The sequence below is a fragment of the Panthera pardus genome, unplaced genomic scaffold (assembly GCF_024362965.1).
Source record: "Panthera pardus isolate Hobbes unplaced genomic scaffold, ASM2436296v1 HiC_scaffold_6, whole genome shotgun sequence".
In the NCBI taxonomy this organism is placed as follows: Eukaryota; Metazoa; Chordata; class Mammalia; order Carnivora; family Felidae; genus Panthera; species Panthera pardus.
Window position 1 is genome coordinate 125879633 of NW_026526991.1, and position 25539 is coordinate 125905171.

The following is a 25539-nucleotide window of genomic DNA, read 5'->3' on the forward strand; positions in this document are numbered from 1 at the left end:
TTCCAGAGTTGTGAATTCGACTCCACCCCCTGCCTAGGTTAAGACCCCTTGAATGAAAGACTGAACCCTAATGTAAACTGGGGACTTTAGTTAATAGTCAGCATTGGTTCATTGGTTGCAGCAAATGTTAATAATAGGAGAAACTGTATGTGGCAGGGAGGGGGCTACTTAGGAACTCTCTGTTTTATGTTTCGGTAAACCTAAAACTGCTCTTAAAATTTAAAAAAAAAAAAAACACCTGGTGGTTTTTTAAGGACACATCCTACATAAACATTTTTAAAAAGACCCCTCAAGGGGCTCCTGGGTGGCTCTGTCAGATGAGCGTCCGACTTCGGCCTCCGGTCGTGCTCTCACAGTTCGTGAGTTCGACCCCCGCGTCGGGCTCTGTGCTGACAGCTCGGAGCCCGGAGCCTGCTGCGGATTCTGTGTCTCCCTCTCTCTCTGCCCCTCCCCTGCTCACGCTGTCTCTGTCTCTCAAAAATAAACAAAAACATTTTAAAAATAAAAATAAATAAATAACAAACATAAAATAAAATAAAATAAAATAAAATAAAATAAAATAAAATAAAATAAAATAAAATAAAAATAAATAAAACTTAAAAAGACCCCTCAACTGGCTGCACATTACCAGAGACCTCGAAGGCCTGCCCCCTTTCTGTGTCTCTGAACACCTCTGCCCCTAGCTTCACTGTCTTCCAGCCACACCGACCTCCCTTGTGGTTCTGGAGCCTGTCAATCTTGTTCATAATTGAGGGTCTTTTGCTTATTGTTTCCCCAGTCTGGGTTCTTCTTTTTCCTTACCTGGTTTTGCAGCTCTCAGTTTACAGATCACCTCCTCAGGGAGGTCCTTCCTGACTACTCACCCAAGGTAACCCACAGGGCACTGTCCCATCCCCCTGCTTTTTATTTTCTTCACAGAATGTATCCTTGCGTGTTACGTTTTATTTCTCTGTCTGTGATCTGTTTGTTTCTTTTCTGCGGAACCCCCCGGGGTTCTTGTTCTCAGTGAGCCCTCACTGACCACTTACCACCATTTTCCTCTGAGGCCACCTGGTCCAAGCCACCTTCTGACCTGATCAACCGCAGCCGCCTCCTAGCTGGTTATCGATAAGATACAAACGAAGATGAGTGGGGGTCCTTGAAGATGATTCCAACAATTGGGTCCTTTCGGCCCCATGTGGATTTAATTTTCATACACAAGCGTTTACCCGCTCCCCCCCCCACCCCACCCCCGCTAAGATTTTCTCTTGAACGGTGTGGCTGTAAACACAAGGACATGTAAACACAAGGACAAGAAAAAAGAACGCCTTCTTCCCGTGAAGAGCTTTGTTTAGCATTTAAGTTTTAACATCTTGGAACTGTTAGGGTGACCACCTGAGTTGATCTCAGCTGGCGTAGTGGAGAAAGGTGATCCTGAGAACAGTGCGGATTTATGAGGCAATTTAGAAAAAGATAGATTTAAAAACATTTGAGTGTTCCTGGTAGATTTTGGAGCACAGGTGTACTTTCTTCCATTTGGAAAGAATTGCAAAGAATGCTGTCCAACGCTGTACATTAGCTGATGCATGGCAAGGGCTCTTCTCTTTCCCCAAAGGAAATGGGTTTTAATGGGAGATTTGAGAGGTAGGGGAGGGGGCCAGGGAATTTTATGTCTCTTTTCCTGTAGGGAATGACGCCCTCCTTTTTTATTTTCCAAAAATCATCACAGGGGTGAATGAGTTAATGGGTTGGGGGTTTTATTTGTTTTGTTTTGTTTTCTCTTTGTTTTGTTTTGCAAACAAGAGAAACAAACTCAAACTATCTTAGGCAAACAAGAGGGAATTGATGTTGGGACGCAGGGGTGCCATGGAAGTGAAGGGCAGAAGTGGAAGGTGGCTTTAGGACGCTCCTGGAAAGCTCTCAGGGCTCCCTGTCACTGCTCCTCTCTGCCTGACTGCAGACTCCCATCGCTTCCTCCGTGAACTGCCTTTCCTCTTCTGTGCCACAAAGTGAACACCCATCAGCTTCCTTCCGTCACCCAAGTACACAAAACGCTTAAGTGTTACAGTCAGTAGAGGCTGTCATGAGTCTCCGTCTCAATCCGCATTCCTGGCTGAAGTCATTTTAGCGGCACGGTATCTGTGTCTGGTCCAGTATCTGTGGCCAAGGGGAAGAGGAGAGAGGCTCACAGTGCACACTCACAACTTTCATCTCTGTGTTCTGTCCGTCGTGGGAGCGAGATGAAGGGTGGGGAAGTGAGAAAAACCTCAGGGAAGGGGAGTCGTTGGGAGCCGCACTGATGTTCCCCCAGGGCTCCACAGAATGTGCATAACGGTCATCCGTTCACCATGACTTATGGAGCCACTAAAGCAGAGGGACAGACTTGCAGGCACCACCGAAGACAACCTCTGCCCTCTAGAAGCTCGGAACGAAAATATGCATGGATGGCAACTGTCGGGCAACATGCAGATAGGGCATCTTTGGGTGAAATATTTGTCCAGTACCTGCCATTTGCAAGATACTTCAGGTCCTCAGGGAGTGAGGCTACAAGTAGCTAGCTGCCCCCTCCTTGTCCAAGTTTGAAACCCACTGAGAAACAACAGAAAGCCTGCAGAGTGCTGCCTTTACTACCCGTGAAGGCTGGATGGAGGAATGTAGATGTTATCTGCAGTTAAATGGGTTTCCTTTGCTAAGCCACAAAATTAGGCAGAGATGGAGGGAGCCATGCTTACAGACTGGTATTCCAGACTCGACGTATTGAACACCTACTATGCACCAGGCACTGCTCTACATATGGGGAGATAGCCATGAACAAAATTAAGTTTCTGCCCTTACGGACTTGACTTCCTAGTGGGGGAGAAATAGACAACAAAAACAAAAATGTTGTGATATACACACCTTTATTAGTCTGCTAGGCCTACTATTACAAAGTACCACACACTGAGTGGCTTCAAAAACAGAAATGAATTTTCTGACAGTTTCTGGAGGCTGGCAATCTGAGATCAAGGTGTTGGTAGAGTTGGTTTCATTTGAGAGTCATGAGGGGAGGACCGATCCCAGCCCTCTCCTCTTGTCTTGCAGATGGCCGACTTCTCCCTGTTTTTACTGCATCTTCCCTCTGTCTTAATCTCCTCTTATAAGGATATCAGTCACATTGGCGTAGAGCCCACCCCATCCTATGCTAAATACAGTAATGACCTGCAGTCTTCGGGGGGTTAAGACTTCAACGTATAAACTTGGGGTGGGAAGACACACAGTTCAGCCCCTAACAGCACCATAAGGAAAATCAAAGCAGGGTTACAGACTTTTGGTGGATGGAGGGAACACTATTTTAGACAGGGAAGACATTTCTGAAGAAGTAAAATTTGAATCAAAGTTCTAATTTAATGAATAGTAAGGCCTTTGAAGACATTCCAAGTAAGGTAACAGAGGGCTTGGGCATGGAGTGTATATTAGCTATATCAGCGGGAAGTGAGGAAATCAAGGGGGACTCAGAGGAGTTTTGTTGTTGTCGTTGTTTTGTTTTTGTTTTTTTTTTCTCGGTAGCAGTAGAAATTAAAGTCATCTGTAAGGTTTAGTGAGGTAATAAATTACACTTTGCTTGAGGTTAGGAATTCGGGATTTTGCTTAAGACCACTAGGCTGAGAGTCCTTGGAAGATTCCAGGAAATGAGAAGAACAATGAACATGGTCTCTTGGGAAGAAGACTCTAAACTTAGTTAAGTAGAATGAATGAGGACTGGGACAGGCTGGATTGAGGCCAGGGGATCATGCAGAAAGCTATTTAGGAGGGTCCTGGCGTGTGGTCCTAAAGAGTTGTTCAGATAGCACTTGGTGGAAGAAAAACTCAAAATTAGAGATAATTGTAGAGGAAGAATCCAGTGACTCAAAATCAGCGTTCAAATCTCTTAGTTATGTGAAATAAGTCATACTCTGTAAACTCCCTGGAAATGGTTACCTGGAGTAGAGCTATGCCCATATCTATAGTTCATCTCGTGCTGCAACTAAAATGCAGAAAAGGCAGTCAAACTTGGACTGGAAATACTGAGCAGGCCTCCAGGCTCAAGGGATGGCTAGTTCTTGGCCATGCCAGAGGTTGGGATGTCCATCATGCCTTTGTCTCTCAGGTATGTCCACCCCTAGACCATTAGTTATGGGCAGGATTGTGTCCCCCCAAAACTCATACACTGAAGTCCTAACTCCCAACTACCTCAGAATATGCTGGTATTTGAAGACAGGGTGTTTAAAGAGGTAATTAAGGTAAAATGAGGTCATTGGGGTGGATCCTAAACCAATATGACTGGTGTCCTTATGAGGAAGAGATGAGGAAGCAGACACGTGTGGGAGGGAAGACCATGTGTGGACACAGCAAGAAGATGGCCATCCATAAGCCAAAAAGAGAGGCCTCAGAAGAAACAATCCTATAGACACTTTGATCTTGGACTTCAGCCTCCAGAACAGTAAGACAAAAAAGTTTCTGTTGTTTAAGACCCCCCAGGCTGTGGTACTTTGTTACAGCAGCCTAGCACCCTAATGCCCCATTCCATTCTGCTGGCGGCTTCTGAGCATGCCAGAGAGTTCCAAAAACTCATCTTTTTCTCACGGTTTGCTCACAGCCAATGCTTAGCCTTCTTGCTTCAGCTGAAGTCCATTCCTCTTGTTCTCTCCGTAAACGAAGAAAAAGGATTCCAATCACCCTCATCGTGCTGCCCCATCCAACACCTAGCCACGCATCACCTGTGCTTATTTAAACTTAACTCACTTAAAATTAAATAAAATTAAAAAATTCAGTTTCTCTAGCACTAGCCACAGTTCAAGTGCTCAATAGCCACATGTGACGAGTGACCACCTAGTACCACATAGAACATCTCCGTTATCACAGAACATCGTAGTGGACAGTGCTGGTATAGAAGAACGCTTAACCCTTCCTTAAAGGCCAACCTGTTGTGTTTAGTAAGGTTCTCTCCGGCATAAGCAACAGAAATCCACTGTTGGTAGAATAAGTTTTAAAAAAATGGGATGGGTCGGGGTGCCTGGGTGGCTTGGTCGGTTAAGCATCCGACTTCGGCTCAGGTCATGATCTCACGGTCCATGAGTTTGAGCCCCACGTCGGGCTCTGTGCTGACAGCTCAGAGCCTGGAGCCTGTTTCAGATTCTGTGTCTCCCTCTCTCTCTGCTCCTCCCCTGTTCATGCTCTGTCTCTCTCTGTCTCAAAAATGAATAAACGTTAAAAAAAAAATTAAAAAAAAATGGGATGGGAAGGTGGTGGTGGGTCTTCCTGGGAAATAGCAAATATCCTACAGGATCAGAAGGACAGTTGGAGAACCAAAGGCCACTCCAAACACTGGGGCAGTGACGCTTTTGCAGGCCTTTCCTCTACGGAGCTGTCAGTTTCCACCTCTTTCTACTCAAAAATCAGGAAAGAGAAACTGAGTGGCCCATTTTCAGACAAGAATCTACTCAGATAGGGCGCCTGGGTGGCTCAGTCGGTGAAGCATCCAGCTCTTGGTTTTGGCTCAGGTCATGATCTCAACGGTTTTGTGAATTTGAGCCCCACGTCGGGCTCTGTGCTGACACTGCGGAGCCTGTTTGGGATTCTCTCTCTCCCTCTCTCCCTGCCCCTCCACTTGTTCTGTCTCTGTCTTTCTCAAAATAAATAAGTAAATTAAAAAAAAAAAAGTCTACTCAGCCAAATGAGGCTGACAAAGAGACAGCAACAGGGTGCTGAAGGACAAACAGGTGCTGAATGGACATGTGATGTCCACCCCAGTGTCTTTCCCACGACACCAAAGAGCAAGGAGTCGCTGTGAGTGGAGCTGCCCTCTCAATCAGGGCACTGTTAACTAAGATAAATATGGTAGCTCTTTAGTGGTTGATCTAGAACCTTCCATTGCGTAGTAAGTGTTGTGTATGCTCTGATCTTTATTTTTTGTACGGTGCACGCAGCAAACATGTTCGTTCTCTTTACCTATTTTGACAAACATTTATTGAGGGCTTCCTTGGTGCACAGGTGCTGGTATAGAGACTATGGGACATATAAAAGGGGATAAGATATGTTCAGTTAAAAATATACCTAGTCCCCTAATAGAAACTCGTTTTATACAAAACAGTAATTTGGGAACTGAGAGTTTCGCTGGATTCTTTGCCCCATAGTTGCCCAACCTTTATAAATATTTTTATTCTTTTGCTGCTTCATCACTATGAAAAATTACACACAGTAAACAAGAAACTCTCAAACCCAAGGCCCTCCCTTCCAAAGCAACTACCTCGTTTACTTTAACCAGGTATGGTCACCAGGATCAGCTATAATGACATCTTGGTGAAACCAACAGTTTTGTTAGTGAGGGAAACCCTGTAATTTTCCACTTTCGTGAATAGTTCACCCTGAAAGAGTTTTCCAACTTGAATCTTGTACATTTTATGTAAGTCGGTGTACGTGTGCACTAACCATCCCATAACACTGAGTTCTATGATTGCAGTTAAATTCCACGCAAAGACTTCAAATCCTTTTAAAATATGCTAGCTTCCATAAAGAGGCCACTTCATTTCAGAGAACTCAGTTTAGATTAAACTCTCTCCTGCTTCCAATTAAAAAATGTTACTCAAATGAATCATTAAAATGATTGCATTTGTGGTTAAAAAATTAAATCACTAATGATTCCAAAATTAATAATCAGAAAACAAAAGGAGGCGTGTATTGAGGGGATGACAGCAAAAATGAATCTCCAGGCCAACAAAACAGTGAAGATTTTAATTTGGAGTTGCTCTGCTCCCAGCTCTCCATCCATAGTGCACATCCATCAAGTCCTGATGACTATGAAGGACCACGGTTTACCATGCCATCAGAGCACCGAGTAAGGATGTCAGTCGATTTTGAGTTGGTCAGAGGGAATGGCAGTCACCTATATGGTGAATCTTCACTGTTCCTCTCCTTCCTCCCTATTGCTTATTTCCAATTGCACCGATAAATAGTGTAATTGTCATTTCAAAGGGATTCCAATTCTTTAGAAACACTCACGGTGCTTCAAAATCTGTCCTTGTCTGCGATGAAACGTAAACGCTGAACTAAAACGTGCTGCCATGTTTGAAACTTGAGTTATTCAGAGAAAGCTTGGATGTAACATCCTCAAAGAAAGAAAAGCAGCACGTCCTTTTTCTCTCTCATTCAGATTCTCCTTTACTAGTTTAAACCACCTATATTTATTCTTGCATTTTTATCTCCCTGGCTCCGTTCCCTTTTGTGTCATGAAAGAGTATTTATTTTTCCCCTTTGTATTATGTACTGTTTATCGCTTTGTAAGAGCAGTTTGCCTTTTATCTTTTGCTGATGGGAAACTGTTACCTGTTGAGTGGTTTCTGGTCCTGAGTATGAATGTGCCCATCATGGGGATGGCATTACCATCCACTGAACCCATTTCAAGTTCATTTGCATTTCACAATACATATTTCTATATTTGCATGTAGATCTAAGAGGAGCTGAAAACCATTAAAATTCCTACTATTCTGCATGCTCTACAATCTTCAGAAAATTCATCAGCTGCCTCAGGAGTATTGGGATGTTTTCACCTTAGGTACACTCGTCTGTGACTAAATATCCAATGACTTAGTATAGACTTAATTAAGGTGTTACTAGGGTTGAAATAAAGAGTCTTAATTGTAAGTAACCAGTTGAATGTGAAGAGAGAAAAGTGATTTTTGTACCTGCCGTAAGTAGCTTGCTGTTACATCACAGGGGCGCATGGGGTCAGTAATCTCTTATATGAATAGTTCCTGGTGTTTATGAATATTGTCATCAGGCAGGATATGCATTCATTTTGGTTTCAAAACTGGAGAATTGGGTGTGATTTATTTCACTTCCTATCTGCCCAACATTGTGTTTTTATAATGTGAGTAGTAACGCTTTTCTATCTGTAGTAATGTACGGGTGCAAATATTGTAGGCATGACTTGGGAACAAATCTGCCAAATGGTTTAACTTTTCTTTTTTCTGTAGCTAGTCACATTTGACTGATCTTTTCAAATTACATACTAAAAAGAAACAGAAATGTGGAATTTATTTGCATTTGTTTCCGCCGAGCTTCGTCACTCCGATGATAGCATTTACCACACTTCTGATTTTTATTTGAAAATGAGCCGTGGCCCATTCGGGTTTAAACCGCACCCTCTGCCCTTGATCCCATATAATTCTGTTCTTGCTAATTGTGTGTTTTCGGGGAGTCTTGTTTGCCTCTTGTTGAGCTGTCAGCTTTCTTTGAATGAATCTCCAGATGTACTAGGGTTGGTAAGCTGCATTAGATTTGGGCTTCTTTAGTTTGCCACTGGGGAACATTTCTTCATTTTCTGTGAAGCTGCTTTTGACTGTTATTCATGATACAGTTCCATACTTCTCGCTCACTAAATTCTTAGAATTTTATAATAAGAATAATCTCTTTCTCCTGAATGTTGGAATGTTTTTTTTCATAAATCATGAGATGAAGATAATCCGCAACGTTTTCCTTTTTGCCTTGGCTACTGGGGAACCCAGAAGTATTTTCTATACAGCAGCCACCACCCGTGATGTAACACTTCTGTGGCAAATCTTTCTCCCTTGTCCCCAGCCTTTCTTTCAGTCACCTAGCTATAGTTCTCTTATTTTGATTTTTGGGAGCTGTTTTACATGTCTTTGTGTTTTTCTCTTTAGAAACTTCAATACTTCTTTGGAACTAGGTGAAGTTTAGAAGAATTAATATGATCATTCTGTATGTTACTTTATTTTATTTTTTTTAAGTTTACTTTTTATTTATTTTGAGAGAGAGAGAGAGAGAGAGAGAGAGAGAGCAGGTCGGGGAAGGGCAGAGAGAGAGGAAAACAGAATCCCAAGCAGGCTCTGCACTGTCAGTGCAAAGCCCAATGCAGGGCTCAAACTCGTGAACTGTGAGATCACGACCTGAACCAAAGTCAAGAGTCAGACGCTTAACCAACTGAGCCACCCAGGCGCCCCTATCATTCTGTATTTTAGAAGAAATATCTTGCCTCTAGTTCTTAACAGCAGATAGACTATAGGCAGAATACCTTGGCATGAATCTTAAAGAAATGGGCAGAGAAACCCATAGCAGACCCCCTGGGGCCTGTAGTTTAGGTGCTTCGTATGGCCATCCTCTTGGGCCAAAATCCCTGAGAAATTCATATTCTCTTTCAGTAATCACAGTTGAATTTTTGCTCCCCACCATGCACACAGTATGAGGCATTTGGAAAATACAGTCATTAAACAAATTTAATCGTCGTTTTCCACTATCATAGCCAACCCTGCACACATCTCTCCTTGCGAGGTAAACACATACTAGGTCTGACATCTAAGGCCCTCATACATCTCTACCTCCGATCTTGTACAGGATATTTCTCAGCTCCTAATTTTGCTGATTTTATAAAGATTTGATACTAATCTGCTTCTTAAACTAATACTTTTGGCAGGTGAAGGGTTTCCAGTTTTTTAGGGAAGTCTAGTCCTTGGAAATATCTAATTTCCAGTCCAGGCATATTCACTACATCCAGATTTCTTTTTTTTTTTTTAATGGTTATTTATTTTTGAGAGAGAGAGATAGAGTACAAGCGGGAGGGGGCAGAGAGAGAGAGAGAGGTACACAGAATTGGAAGCAGGATCCAGGCTCTGAGCTGCCAGCACAGAGCTGGACGCGGGGCACAGGCCTCGAACCCATGAAACGTGAGATCATCACCTAAGCCGAAGTCAGATGCTTAACCGTCTGAGCCACCCAGGGGCCAGACCACACCCAGATTTCTTAAACCTTAACAATTTCTTTTGAAAACTATACTGTCCAGTCGTGATTTAACAATTCCAATCAACAAACAACGCATTTGGCCCCTAATCAACATGTCTTTGGTGCTTGGGGGTGGCGTAGGGCTGGAAGATGAAAACTGCTAGTATTTCTGACAGTAACAGAAGGGGGACAGAGGGCACAACCCCCCCCCCCCCCCGCCCCTTCCGGCACCACCACCAACAAAGCAGTGGGAGGGAAGTGCTGTGAACCAGGACAAGCCACAGGCTCTGGAAGAACCAAGGAGGCAGGGAGTGGCAAGGGGGTGCAGGGAGGGAGCCAGTAGGAGAAGGGATGAAGGACGTGGTTTTAGCAGATGGGTGGGGTGGGGCTGAAAGAGGGATAATAGCAGAAGGAGGAAAGAGAAGAGGGAGGAGATTGGTTGCCAGAGTAGAGGAGAAGGCAATGACAAGACCACTTCTGGCATGATTAACTGAAAACCAGAAAATGGATAAAGAGGGAGCTGGGTATGAAAATCAAGGCTGGCCAGGTAAAGAGGCCTTGGGGCAATTTCTGAAGAGCCCAGCATTCCAAGCTTAAGTACCTGGACTTTCTGGCCATGCGGACACTAAGGGTGTTGCTATTTCTGGGCAGAATGGTGAACCACCCTGAGCAGGTGCTGGAGGCAGGTCTTTGCAAATGGGAGCGTGAGAGGGGTCCGGTCATGGGAGAGGCTTCAGGAGGAGCAGATGTGTAGCAAAGCCCAGTTCTTTTCTTGCAGGTTTTAACTCAGTTCAGTTGAATTAAATGGAACACGTTAATGAGAAGATAATAGAAGTGACTTATCTAACAAATTCATTCTAACTAGTAGAGTCAAAACTGGATAAAACATTAGATTTGGGCCTTCTGTGCTTGTTCTGAATTTCTGAAGGAAAAGTTAATTATGTAGTTTAGACCTGATGCGTGATTATATCTGAGAACCACATGTCTAAAATTCCTTTTAATTAAATCCTAATTTTTTTTTTTCTTTTTTCTACTCAAGGCCTTTTGTAAAAAGGACCATGTCACCCTTAGCCCTCAGGGAAATGGGCAAAGAGGGCCAACCAGTGGTCTGTGTAATGCTAGAACAAATGTTCGTACTTTCCGGGGTGCCGAAATCACGTTATGGGGCTTTAACTAAGAGAAGCCATCATGGGTAGACCACATCTGGCTCTCATTATCCAACTACTAAGGTTTAACAAACCCTTAAGAGTAAATGTATATGTATAAATGTATATGTATAAATATGTATATGTATAAATCATATGTATAAAACTATACATATGATTGCAAATACACACACATATAAATGCATGATGGCAACTATTGGATAATAGACATGCTCGAGTAATCCTCAATTTAGCAAATAGTTTTGAACTTTCTTTTATGAAAGCAGCCATTGGTAATAAAATGAATCATTTTGCTTCTGTTTCCTGCCCCGGTGAATTTGCTAGCTTGCTAGAATGGTCCAAACAAGGCAGCAGCAGACAATAAAAGGCTAAAATACCCAGAATGATTACCATCTGTGGAGCAGCTCACACTCGGAATATTTTTATGTGCTGATGAGTCTTAGAAGGCCTGAGCGAAACCATAGACCTTTGTGGATATTGATGAGTGGAAAGATTACCTCTTGTATCTTGGACTGTCCAGGCAAAAGAAAAACATCAAACCCTCATCTAAGTAGCACCACCTTTTACTACATTTTCCACTTTCCAGAGCCAAATATAAAGTAATTAAATTATGAATTGTTGCAACTACTTTCAATGGGAAACACTGAAATATACAACTACTTATATTGAACATACAACTCCCTACGATAGTTAATTTTTTCCCCTCCAGCTTATTACAGATCTAAATTACAATTTATTCTTAGGATTATGGTTTTAAACTGTATCTATTTTTATATAGTTCAAGACTATTCCCAAGAGGTTGCCCGAATTAGGGAAAAGCTGATATGTCTATTCATCTACAAATACCCAAGGAATGCAGTATTTTTTTTCCACAGGACAGATTGTTCACATTTGAAAGTGAGTTTCTCTGGGGGTACTCTCATATAGCAGTGGGGCTGAATGTACCTTCATCTGATGTTTCTGTCGACCCCAGCCCAATTTCTCTTAGAGTCAGATTCTAGAATAGCAGCTGCTCTTGGCAGGGTCTGGCTCTGTTGGTGGTTCTCTGTAACCTCTGCCAGGATTCATGATGCTTTTGATTTTTAAAACAATAAGACTACCACAGTTCTTATCGCTACCTGCCTGATTAACCAGTCTGACCTGACCAATTGACCTTGTCTGCTAGAAGGCTTCACAGCTGTGTTTCTATGATATATCTTCTGCTTGAAATTCCCTATAGTCTAATGGCAGTAGTTTCTGGAACTCGCCCATCTTCCTCGTATGGCTGAGTTATCATGACCATCACTTGGGAGGACTTGCTGACCCCTGAGATTTCGTTGTTGGTAACTTTCCCTTCAGTTCTACATCAAATAGGGTCTTAGGGCCTGAACATTCCACCCGTGGAAAGCAAGTATAAAATAGCATATCCATACTAGAGATTTCATCCTTGCATTGATTGATATGACAAGAATTTGAGACCAACTTGAAGCCATGCATTATACCAAGTCTTATGTAATGTGCTGTTCAATAATTTTCCAGCTGGCTATTCAATAGTTTTCTGGCAATAGACCTGTCAAGCCAGCTTTCCAACTCACTATCCTCCATGGAGAGTTTTTTGTTGAAAATTCCCTACTGCATGTGGTTATGACTTATTTCCTTCAGAGTGATTACTCTTCTGGCTAACTATACAAAGCAGCCCTCTCTGATATATGTTAACTTTTTCAAGAATCGTCATCCACGGGAACAGTTCCTGAGTAACTATCTCAATGATTTTTGTATACATTTGCAACCTGTTGATTTGGGGAACTTTCCAGGAACGGGGTGGGGGGGCACGTTTTAACGCTTCCTAGTAGGTTTTAAATCCGACATCTTGGTCTGTGAAACTGCAGTGAATTCAAATTATCTTGCTATGAAAGTTTTTTTTTTTCTTATTTTGGAGAAAGGTGAAGGTGAGCGTTGTTTTGAGTTTCGTCTCACTTCATTTCATATTATATAATATGACACACAGGCACCTCTCCTGGAAAACTTGTGTGTTCTATCTAGTTTTGTCCAAGTCTGTGATACTTAGTATCCATTTGATGGCATGTGTCTTAAGTCTGACCCTTTAGCTTCCTTTACGAAACCTGTGTCCTACCGTCCAGCCCGTATGCACATGTTCTACTCAGCAGTCCTACAACAGATAAACATGAAAACTGACATTTACTGGGCCCTGGTCATGAGTTGGGTAGCACTGTAATTGATGCAGTAACTTGCGTCTTCACCACAACCCTACGATTTAGGTGTTAGTGTTATTCCCATTTTAGAGAAAAGGGAATTAAGCCTCAGGGAGATTAAGTAACTTTCATAGCTAGTAAATGAAGAAACTGGATCCAAATTAAGACTCATCTGATTCCAAAGCCATAAGGATATACTACTACTTCCTTCCATTACTCCAAGCAGACCCTTTCTAGAAATCTCGAATTCCTCAGCCAAAGGAGTATATGTCCTGAAATACAATTTGGAGCCCCAGAAATCAAAGGTAAATAGCTGATCCCAGTCTGATTTTTTTTCAGACTTTTAAAATCTCTATTTCTGTAGATAGTCCTTGGGTTTGCTAACTCCTTTTATTTTCTCCTTATAAATGCTATTTCTGTTTAAGTGTGGCTGCATTTGGAAATCATTCTCATGACTAAAGATTTGTTTGCCTTGTAAGAGCCCAGTGTAGGGCTGTGCTGCCAGTGGGCGCTCAATAAAGATTAATGATGTCCCTGCACATCTGTGTGGGAGTCGCGTGCTCGGGATCTGCTGGGTTCTCCGAAAGAGACAGAGATGATGTGGGGAAGATGAAAATCACAGCACCATCATCCAACCTGGATCTTGGGTTTCTGCATTTAACTTTCTAATCCGAACGGTCACAAAGTCCCAGGTGTAGAAGGAACGGGAATACGGAGCCTTGCGTTTCCTTGAGAAATGACTGGGAAAATTAGATTCCCAGGGCTCATCTCCAAGATTAACATCAACTCTGAGCGATAACTTGCTTCTCTGATGATGACTGAAGAGAACCAAATATTTTTTTTTAATTGACACATTTTCTATTATTATATACATATAGAGATGATGAGTAATATGCCATATCAGATGGCTTATTCAAACTGTCAGAATAAGGGCTGAAGCGTGAGTAACTTTCCAGAGAACCTTCTCAGAAATTCAAGTGGTGGAAAGTGGCTGCAAGCTGCCATTAGTTCACCTACTACCCAGTCATCCCTGAACAACAACAAGAAGCTTCTCCCAAAGCACATGGTGGGACGCTTCTAGAGAAAAGGAAGGAGACCAATAATTTAAACTTACTTCGCTGAAAAGCCAAATGTCCGTGGGCCACCCGGGTTTGTGCACTCAACAGGAAAATGGCTCAGCCATGTGGCCTGGCCAACGTTGCCTTCTTCGTGAAGGAGGACTACAGAGCACCTTTCCAAACCTCAGTGGAACTTTAAGATGCCAGTGCCCTCGCTCACGAAGCCAAGCTGCGCTTTGGCATTAAAGGAAGGAGAAGGAGAAGAGCCTCCATGAACAGAACGGTACCATAGGTCCGTCAGTGCAATGTAGAGGAAAGGGTACCAGCACGCACACTGGACGGCCCCGATTCTGCTCCCAGCTGTGTCCCGCCCTTACAACATCTGCAAAAGTGAGCTGGTGTGGACTCGCTTGCCCGCATTCATTCCAACCCTACCATTTCATGGCATCCTCACTGGGTTCCTCTGTAAGGTGGGCAGTCTCCAGCGGAAAATGCCATGTATCTTGAGATTTTCAATGAGAATTTATTTATTCAACTCTACCTTTTAAAAACTCCCCCCTCTGTCCCCCACCTGGACTCTCTTTAGCAATAAAGAAGTCTTCTGAATGTTGATAACTTGGTGCATTGGAAAAGAGTTTGATTAATGCATTAACCTTCATCGCTGTTACCACCCTTTACTATCTCGTCCCCTAAAAGAAAGGTGACTTTTGAGAAGCAACCCAGATCGTGTGTTAGGAAAATAGGCATTGTGGTCAGTGGAGAATTTGCTATGTGTCCGCTGCTCAAATATATGAAAATAAGGTTCCTCGTGTGAATAAAAGTATTCTGAAATACACGTATAATTATGCCCCAGACATAGACACACGTTTCTAAAACCACTACCTGAAAATAAAAGTTAAAGGTTTGAGGAGTGGGAAGGACTCTTGTCCAGTAGCAAGAGCAGCGGCTCCCTCAGCAGCCAGAGGGAGAGAAAACCTGGAGACCTAGGCTGGGCTGGGCCCGGCGGGCCTGCGCCTCGCTGTTGATTCTCCCAGGAAAGGCCTGAAGGAGCTCCTGACATTTCTCTTAAAAGAATCAATGAATCGGTGTTGTCTTCCGCCTGCTCATTTGACCTTACTTTGTTTTGAAACCGAGAAGAAGGAAGGAAAGAACTAAACCGGGGTGCTGTGGAAGGTAGGCGGAAGGAACAGAAAAGGAGACGCTCGGGGCTATGGTAGCCGCAGACAGGATCCCAGGCCACCGGGAGGTTACTGTTCGCTTGCTGTGGTGTTGTTTGTTCTTGCTCATTTCAGATTCTCACCCTGATGTAATAAGTCACTATCTTCCCAGCCATCATCCCCGTATTGACAAGCAAATGCCATCCACGTTTGATTGACATCCATGGGTCCTGAATGCAAAAGTATGATTTACAAATCAATTCTGCTTGTTTATTTAAGGCCGTTCTCGTGTGCCTTCTGTATTTGTTAGTGGGATAACTTGCCTAATACCTACTCTGGGGGTTTTACATTAATATTACAAATCCAGGCTTTTCCTTCTGCTCTCCCATGTTACCTCTTTTCCCCATGCCTCAGTGTACATGCAGGAACTGTGCCTGGAGCTTACAGGACACTTTCCATATCTCAGCAAAAGATCTTGCCCAGCACTTTTGTAAAGGCTGCTTGCTTTAAGACCTTTAAAGACATCCGACAAGTCATTATCTCTCGTGCATGTAGTGCAAGTACATGCAACTTCAGATCCAATGGCAGGATCTCCTGAAAGGTAGCTAGAACTGCAATCCTGTAAGCAGAGGACACGGGGTCCGCGCATTTGTTAAAAGAACCCACCCCCACCCCCACCCCATTGTGTGGTGGGCCTATTCATTCATAATCATTCAAAACAGCCCTTGGGCTTTTCAACACACCTTCCTGTTCTCTGGGTGGCATCTTGTTTCATTTTAGAAGACTGGCGAGGGAAACCATAAGGTTACAAAAGAAAACCATCTGGAAAATTCTAAAGGGCCCTTCTTATGTTAAAAGTGGCATTTTGAAAAACACCTGAAGCACCGGCTGATTGTGGGTGAGCCAGCAGAGAAATACTGTCAACGGAGCCATCCTCTTTTCAACCCTCACCTCCACCCTCCAAGTGGCGCAGCTCCCCGCGGGGACACAGGGGGCTTAGGTGTGACCTTCGAGTCCCCGAGGCCATTGCACATCTGTCTCCCTCCCCCTCCCCCCGCCAGGTGTGTCCAACGAGAGAGCTGCCATCACCTGGGCTCGGCAAGGGAGTGTTCACGATCTCACTGTTCATCCATGTGCAGAGGGGGAAAAGAGAGAGAGAGAGAGAGAGAGAGAGAGAGAGAGAGAGAGAGAGGCTGAGAAAAAAAAAATCCCACATTGTCAGAGTAATGCCAAACTCTCTCTGAGTGGGATGCGCGGAGCAGATGCTGCAGTGAGATGCCAGAGCGGCTCCCCTTCCTCTGTGCCTTGGGTGCCTATAAATTGCTCCGGCGCGCGTTTGTCAGCCTCCTCTTCTCCTGGCAGGTGGTACCCGGGCAGGATTCTGCGTTCAGTCTCTCTCGCGCTCCGCTCCCGGCCGCCAGGCGCTCGCCGCTGCTCACTGGCTCCTCCGCTCCAGCCCCGAGCCTCGCCGCGCTGACCGTGCCCGCCGCCGCCGCCGTCGCCGCTCCGCGCACCCGGGGGGCGGCCGGCCCGAGCTCGCGGGGGGCGGGGGGGGTGCGCCTCTCTTAGGGCTGCCGTGGCGGTGGCGAAGGAGGGGGAGACAGGCAGCGGAAGGGCGAACCGAGCCAGCGAGAGAAGCCGAGGAGGAGGCAGAAAAAGGCAACTTCAGACGGAAAGTTGGTGCGAACTGGCGCAGTCGGCAAAAACGGAAAAGTCGATCGCAGGCAGCGGCCGCATAAAAGTGTGAGCGGCCCCGGGCGGCGCGAGAGGCGGCGGCTGGCTCTGCCCTCCGGGTGGCCGCGCCGGCGCCCGAGGCGCAGCCACAGGTGCCAAGGGGCTCGCGGGAGGCGAGAGGGCGCCCTGCGCGCCCCTCCCCCAGCCCCCACCCCCCAGCCCGGGACTTCAGCTCAAGTCGCCTGGCGTCCGAGCTCCCTCCCCAGCCGCAGCCTCAGCAGGGGGAGCGGGAGCAGGAGCAGGAGCAGGCGGGGAGCGGCCGGCGCGCGCCCGCCCAGGGGAGTTGGGGTTCGCAGGGGGTTGTTTTCGGCTCTGAGGAGGTCCCCGCCCAACCTTCAAAATTTTGTCCAAAAGCAGACAAGAGGATCGCCCCGCGCTGAGCCGGCTGGTGGGCAGCAGGAGGCGCCTGATCGCCGCCGGGGCGCTGGGGGTGGTGATGGTGCTGCTGCTGGTTATCCTCATCCCGGTGCTGGTGAGCTCGGCCGGCACGTCGGCGCACTACGAGATGCTGGGCACCTGCCGCATGGTCTGCGACCCCTACGGGGGCACCAAGGCGCCCAGCACGGCCGCCACGCCCGACCGCGGCCTCATGCAGTCCCTGCCCACCTTCATCCAGGGCCCCAAAGGCGAGGCCGGCAGGCCGGGGAAGGCGGGCCCGCGCGGGCCCCCCGGTGAGCCCGGGCCGCCGGGTCCCGTGGGCCCTCCGGGCGAGAAGGGCGAGCCCGGCCGCCAAGGCCTGCCGGGCCCGCCCGGGGCGCCCGGCCTGAACGCGGCCGGGGCCATCAGCGCCGCCACCTACAGCACGGTGCCCAAGATCGCCTTCTACGCCGGCCTCAAGCGGCAGCACGAAGGCTACGAGGTGCTCAAGTTCGACGACGTGGTCACCAACCTCGGTAACCACTACGATCCCACCACGGGCAAGTTCACCTGCTCTATCCCGGGCATCTACTTCTTCACCTACCACGTCCTGATGCGCGGAGGGGACGGCACCAGCATGTGGGCTGATCTCTGCAAGAACAACCAGGTGAGTGCCGGCAGGCAGCGGGGTGGGCGGGGAGGGAGCGCGGGAAGGTGCAGGCAAGAGGGAGGAGACCCCGGAAATGGGGGTGGGAGCCCGCGGAGGAAGGGCGCGGCAGCCGGGCTCCCGGGAGTGGAGCCGAGGGGACGCTGTTACTCCCTGGAGAGGCGGGGGTCGCGGGCCTAAGAGGGCGCCCGGAGGCCTGGAGAGGGCGGTTCCCAAGCTAGGACCCGCGCTCTCTGTGCGCGCGAGTGCGAGAGCGACCCTCGAGGGCAGGGGAGCTGGGAGCTCGGTCCCCTGTGCAGCCTGTGCCCCGGGAGGCCGGGAGCGGGACGCTACCCTCGGCCGGGGGATCTTCTGCAGCTTAGGGTCGCTCTCGGGCTTTGCCTGGAATAGGACGGCTAGCGGGGAGCCCCGAAGTGGGCGTGCCAGGGTGGCAAACTCGGGGGAGAAAGGGGCCCGCTGGAGAAAGAAGGGACCCGAAAGAGCGAGTCCAAGTGTGGGGCGTCCCGAGCCGAAGAGGGACCGGGGACTTGCGGTCGCCAGGGCCCTCGCGGCGTCCGAGACCTCGGAAACAAGCATATAGTCAAATGCAAGACGCAAACTCCTGTTTAGATTGCAGCCCCAGCAGAAGAAGGGGGAGAAGTAAAGAGTGTTGATGACAAAAGAAAAAAGTTGAGACTCGTGAGTGTACTCCGTAAAACGCGCACCCAAACGCAGAGTCCTTAACTCCACCGGCTGGGGTAGGAGGCCGCACAGGCAGGGGACAAGGAGGGCAGGAGGCCGAGCCGGCCCTGGGGCGATGGGCCTCACCGCCAGGGAGCCCCGGGCCGCCGGCTGGGTAGTCTTTCCAACCCCGCCTTCTCTCGAGAGGCAGTGGCCTTGGCCTTGACTGTGAACCAGCCTCAGAGCAGCGCGCGGGCCCCTGGGACTTAGTCTCCTGAGCTGGTCGGCTCTGCCACAAGGGCCACGGGTGGCACTTTTATGCCGGGGCCAATTTACCGTTTGCTTGAGAAATTCGCGGTCAGTGCAAAAACAAAGTGTGTCTAATTTCTCAGTCAGAAGAGGACAATAGTATTTGTAACTGCCTAAAAGTGTAATCAGACCTGAGGCTCGCGCGCTGAATCAGCAGCCGCACTCGGGCAAGGCCTTGCAACCTGCAGCCTGAAGTCTGGGCTGGGTTCTCTGGCTTTAATTTTGCTTATTGGGTGGCCCAGGGAACCCCGCTGTGGCCAACTTAGATTTAACAAGGGCTCATTGGGCTTCAGGTCACCCGCTCCCTCGAAATCAGACCTTTTCCGTTCTAACCCAGGTCTCTATTAAGCAGCATTAAGGCAGGATTTATTCCAAAGGCCTAATTCAGTATCAGAGTTTTTTCAAAAGTGGAAGACAAATACTCTAAATGTATAAGGAAGGGCACAAAATCCTGCCCTCCCCCTTCCTCCCACCCGTCACTTCTAAAGGAATTAAAAAAGCTCAAGGAACCCACAGGACAGGTAAAACAAAACAAAACAAAACAAAACAAACAAACAAACAACAACAAAAGAAAAGGGAAAATGGCCACCAGGCGGCACTGACAGGGTTGTTTATTATAGTTATTATGCACAAAAATAATATTAAGATAAATAAAAATCATTTATAGAGCAGTGAGCCAGGTATAGGTAAATGGCTAAAAAGGGCATGACTCACTGTACCCAAATAGAGGTATTCTGTCGCCTTTACGAAATGGTTGATGACCAGCCCCTTGGCAGACAGTGATGAGGCACCCATTTCTTTTCAAATTGGCTCTCTTCTGACTCAAAGGTTAGGTCTGGAAATTACTGTCGGGCTGAAGGATTGTTTTTAGAGGTATTAATTAAAATGGAACAATACCAAGTTTTATCAGCCACTGAATAAAAACACTCACATCTTTAAGTATCCAGAAATGGCAATTGCATGACTAATCAGGGAACGATACATATTAATTAGTTTAAGTGTTCTTATCTCAACTGCTGAGCTCAGGTATATTGTACTGATTCCAAGAAAACCCTTTCTTATACATGCGCTACCTGCATTTTGTTTTTAAAATTATTTCATTGTTTGGAGAGTCGAATGCTCCTTTGTATCGTCCTAGCAGGCACATTCTGTGAGGATCAGGAAAAAAAAAAAATAAGGCAAACCAGCTGACCTTATCATGTAGCAAGCTCTTCATTGGCATTATTAAGCTGTGACTTCTTCAAAAGGTGTGCAACAAGTAATTAAAAAATATGTGTGTATGTAGCACCACACAATGTATTTTCGACTTCGACGTGGACTCTTTTGGAAAATGGCTATTAAAATATTACCATTAAGGAATTTTATCCCTAGAACAGGACTATTTTGTAAAGTCTGATTTGCAGAGAGTTGCAAATGAGAACTCTTTTGTGAAATTTATTTTATTACTATGAAACAAATAGTTTAGCCTTGGTTTTCAGTTACGTTCTTGTCCGATCACTTCTTAGCATGGCAGTCTCCCCCCTGAGCAGACCTAATTTGTTTTCATAAAACAGAAACTCAGAGATCTATGTCAGTGTAATGTGCCATGGATTAAGTGGATTTGAGAAGCACAAAAATTAAACTAAAAATGCAGTTCACTCTAGGATAGAGGAGTGCCTCTGGACCGTAACTATATGGGAAGCATTTTATTTATGCTTTGTGTTGAATGCAGGATCACAGATGGAAACATCAAAGGCCGGTAAATTAACCTGATGCACCACTTAACCTTTTGTTTATGATCCCACAGAAGTACAATGAAAATGAAATTATGGGAGCATCAGTAGCAATTAATTAAATTAGCAAATGTTACCATAAATATCGTCTCCGATGATAAACCCTCACTAATAAGATAATGCTAAAGCCACACAGGCTGCTTCATTCTCACAAATATGCCACTAAAGGGATTACAGTTCTCATATTCCCCGTTGAAACCATCAACCTAAAATCTAATCATACCGTTTGTTGACATGAAAGGTAAAAGTTGGACTCAAATGGCTTTATAAAGAGACAGGAAACATAATTGTAATGTGTTTGTACACTTTTAGCAGCCAAACCTGAATTGAAAAATTGCTGTGTGAGCACAGTCACTGTAATGTCCCTGTAACAAGCCACTGTATTAACCACTGAAGCTGGCCCCAGATTAGAACCATAAAATAACTCAGGACCAATTTTTATTCTAAGAATGTGTGAATTACAGCATCGAGGAACATGAGATATATTGGAAACAACAGTCTGTGAGTTGATATTCATTTATTAGCAAGATTAATGAAATGCCAAATTAATACCATCATTTTAAAAAGCTGTGAAACCCACACTACAGATGAAGCGGAATCTAAATAGTTAACTTGTGATATGAAAAGATTTTAGAGGACCTTTAGGCAGAAATGGGTACGTAGGGCTGAGGAAAGGATGCATCATATTCCCGGAGAAAATGCTGAAATCGGTGTACATTTGGGAACCTGAAAATAGCCTCCAAGGTGGATGCATTACCTTGCTCAGTAGTTTGATGGCTTAAAGAAAGAATTGTTCGAAGTCGCCGAGCTGGTTACTAGAGCTTGAAATTTCAAGTGCCATTGTACCTTCCGAGCGTGATCAGGTGAGCAGACATTCTGAAATTGTCCAAAGCGTGCTGGAGTATGGCAGTTATTTAATTGGGAAAGTCTTGCGGTCTACAGTATAGCTTAATACCTTAAGAGAATCACTTTTATTAAAAAGCAGTCACATGACAAAGGAAGTGAAAAACCATAAGGGTAACCTTCTAGTCTGTGGGATCACACTAATGCATTTGCAGGTGTCCGTGGTTGTACCTACAGAATAAAAATGGTCACATTTATATGGTTCTGTGCTTATACCCTATCGAATAAAAACTACATTTAAGACTATTGTCTCTAAATCAAGGGATTTTAATGAGTCCTGGTTCCCAGATGCCTTTCTGTAGAGAACAGTGTTAAAGCACAACACCCATAGAGCATATATTAAATACCTAAAGCACTAAATATGTCTGGTTATCAATAATAGCTGAATAGTATATTTATGGATTATGAATTCATTAATATATTACTGATATGGCCAATTACTAGTTTGTCTTTTAATTTCTCTAACCCATTAAAAATTCACACGTTAAGAAAAACATCAGGTCATAACAGCACTATCCTCCTCGTAGATTCCCCCCCCCCCCCAGGGAATTTATAACTAGGTGAAATTAATGAATCAAAACATTCAACTCCTACAAACCTACAATTAATTCCTAGGAAATATTGTGACGTTACATTGTATTATTACTTAATGGTCAACACAGATCGTCTCGCTGAATCGGTGTATACATTTGAGTCAGTGTTTCTGAGCATAATTGTGTGGTACATTGCTTTCACTGTATTAGTGTCAGTTAGCCCAGGGTTAAGCAATTCTAAATCCTTTAAGCCCCTTTCTCCTTTTGCTATACGATATCCAGAGAAAGAAATTTTTAAAATATTACTCAAATTACTTCACAAGTTCAGCAGTGTCAAAGAGCCTTCTCCTTTTTTAACATTTCAGCATTAATGTGAGAACATAGCCCATGAAAATTTAATTTGAAAACCTATCACTTAAATTTTGAAAGAAACACCTGGAAATTCTTGATGTGTGCCTCGTTTCCCTCATTTTGCCAGCACACGGTACCCCAAGTCAGGTATTATTACATAACACAGGTTTACAAAACCACTAAATCGTTTGCTCTGTTATTAAGGGAAGCACCATTATAATGGAATAGAAACAAGGCACAGAGTAGAAGATGTCTTACTGAAATAAGTCAAATATAAGTCTGCCTATGGAAAATTTTTTGTCCAAGGCAGAATCAAAATATGGCTAAATGAATATGAAGCCTAATCGGAGTTGAGAATGTGATAGGATGTCTATGTCACAGGCTGAACATGAGAGGATTATAGGCAGCTTCTATCCTCAAAGCAAACCACACATTTTAGAATCACCTAAATATAAAAGGGTATTCAATCAGATCATTAAAAAGTTTTAGAAATTTTAGAGGCCTCAAATCTTATTTCCTTCTACAACTTTTAGATATGTGGCAATTAAATAATTTATTGAAGTGCACACAGCACAATGAAGTAATAAAAAGCCACAAATAGAAAAATGAACTCTGCAAACTTGGGTGACGTTTAAGTGAGTTAGATTTCTGGCAAAAAAAAAAAAAAAAGGCTTTACTTGAATTAGATTTCGAAAACCTCACATGAAAAGGCTTTCTTCATTTTTTTCCCCTATGTAGTAGAGCTGGAGTTGTTTTATTTCTCTGAATCTCAACTGCCTGTGGATCTCGATTTTCTGAAAATCCTGGGGACCCGCTGAAGTTTGGATTAAACCTCTGTACTCATAAACAGCTGGTTTAGATTATTGCTAATTGGTCTGAATTGAAATGCAAAAAAATTACCCTTATTTCCATTCCAAGAAGTGATTGGGCGTAGAGGTTCGAGGAATTAGAAAAAGTGCTGATTTAGGAAGAGAATAGGTTGGTGTGCATTGTTTACCATGTAAGGTAGGAAAAGACGGCTGCCGTGACCCTCAGAAAAGCACCATTTTCTTCTTTCTGTTCCTCCTTTCCAGTGATAGAGCTCGAACTGTTGCAAAGATCTCCTCAAAGAGCTCCAAGGCCCAGGTGGACTCTCTCATGCTAAATTCTGTGCTATGGCAGCAAGTCTGCTTACGGTGCTGTGAATGGATGAAAAAAGAGAGAGACAGAGAGAGAGACAGAGAGAGAGAATACTGGAGAATTTTCTTCCACGCATTCTAATTCTTGTTTGTTTCACATAGGTGCGTGCCAGTGCCATTGCCCAAGACGCCGATCAGAATTATGATTATGCCAGTAACAGTGTGGTTCTCCATTTGGAGCCAGGAGATGAAGTCTACATCAAACTAGATGGCGGGAAAGCACACGGAGGAAATAACAACAAATACAGCACATTTTCTGGATTTATTATTTATGCGGACTGATAATGCAGAAACTAAGCTTATTATTCTGAGTTTGGACACTGGATTCGTATGGCTGACGTCACTGAATCAAGGATCCCAGGGGATGCCAGTTGCGGGGCACCTCAGTTGTGTATATGTGGGGAATTCAAATGCTACCTGACTCACATCTGTATACTCAGAAACATTCTGTAAAAAAAAAAAAAAAAAAAAAAATTAAAAGCAAGATAAGCAGATGTGTTATCCATTACCGCCAAAGCAAATTCTCCTCCTTATTGTTAGTGTCCATGTGAATGAAGTCCTATATAGATCACAAATTTTTATAGAAAAATCTAAGACACTGAATTATCTCTCCAATATCTATGATACTTTGGTGTTCTGTGACCCTGCTGCTTTGATCCATATATCAGCTTTGGTTCTTGTGAGTTTACCTGCTTCTGATGATACTTGGAGTCCATTCATAGTGTGGGGAGAATGATCTTACCCTGCAGGAGAAGGTCTAATTGAAATAATGCTGCTTGTCCCCAAAGAAATTGTTTGCCTTGTACTTTTGTTAACTTTAGAGCTAGTCCTGGGAATGATTCAACTTCAAGCCTTAACCTGGAATTTTCTGGATTTGAGGGAATTCCCAAGCCTATGATCATTTTCACATTTCCTTTTTCTTGTGAATTTTCTTTTCTCTCCTTTCTGGTGATTATCTTTTAAAAATGGAGATCGAAATTGTATCATAGGATTACCCTCTAAGTGTGCAAACGTGTAATTATGTGTGGTATTTAGAAAATCCCCTGTGTGTCCATTTTGTCAATAGAATGCGTTTAGATTTACTTAGAAAGTCAGAGAAATTTATTCTTTGGTGTTAAATCAGACTGAGGCTTTTGCTTTCTTTGGAACAAAAGATTATTCATAAACCCAATGCACAAAGGTTTAATTTGAGCTACTGCATGGGTCACCAAGGGGACACTAAGTAAGGCCTTCAAATAGTTACTACAAGTCCTGGCCTGAGGTTATTTCAAAATGAATAATTTCACGTATAACCAATATGACAACAAAGTGTATATATTTTATACCAGTATCTGCTACAAATACATGTATTTGTGTGTACACGCACACACACACATATGTTAGAGGAAATATAATATATATATGGCTTCAGACCATAGGCACAGTGGCTGTATAGCCTCAAAAACTTAATTAAAAAAAGTATGTGTATATATACACACAAACACGCAAAAATTATTTGACTTATTTTGGATCGAAATATATTTTGGATTACAAAAGTGTATGGAATAGCAAAACAATTGAAATGGCCTCTCTTTTACGAGCTACCCAGAAACGTAAAGTTTATTAGGTTAAAATGCCCTATACGTCACATGTCTGTAAATTAAGCCTACGGCTTCTTTATTACCATATGCCAATCAATATTCCCACCGCATTCTGTGTCAGACTGTTAATATTAGGACTGCAGAAACGGGTGGCTCTTTTTTGCAATGTCTATGAATTATATGCATTTGA

At 44.4% G+C, this 25539-nt stretch overlaps 1 protein-coding gene and 1 long non-coding RNA gene across 2 annotated transcripts; one reads left to right on the forward strand and one right to left on the reverse strand.

Moving 5' to 3' along the window:
- Nucleotides 1-11445: 11445 nt before the first annotated feature.
- On the reverse strand, nucleotides 11446-16476 carry LOC128774924 (uncharacterized). The gene is made up of 2 exons (XR_008419445.1): nucleotides 16395-16476; nucleotides 11446-15535 (listed from the first exon to the last, which is right to left on the reverse strand). It is a non-coding gene; the product is annotated as an uncharacterized LOC128774924 (long non-coding RNA).
- A 189-nt stretch (nucleotides 16477-16665) lies between these two features.
- On the forward strand, nucleotides 16666-24249 carry C1QL3 (complement C1q like 3). The gene is made up of 2 exons (XM_019460673.2): nucleotides 16666-18063; nucleotides 23872-24249. Exons 1-2 carry the CDS (start codon nucleotides 17476-17478, stop codon nucleotides 24049-24051), a joined length of 768 nt encoding a protein of 255 aa, XP_019316218.1. The 5' UTR covers nucleotides 16666-17475; the 3' UTR covers nucleotides 24052-24249.
- Nucleotides 24250-25539: the final 1290 nt, after the last annotated feature.

Excerpts from the sequence above, each read along its gene's own strand:
- C1QL3 (XM_019460673.2), top strand. The coding sequence starts at position 17,476 with ATGGTGCTGCTGCTGGTTATCCTCATCCCGGTGCTGGTGAGCTCGGCC. Across the intron at positions 18,064-23,871 it reads ATCTCTGCAAGAACAACCAG|GTGCGTGCCAGTGCCATTGC; the intron begins GTGAGTGCCGGC and ends TGTTTCACATAG.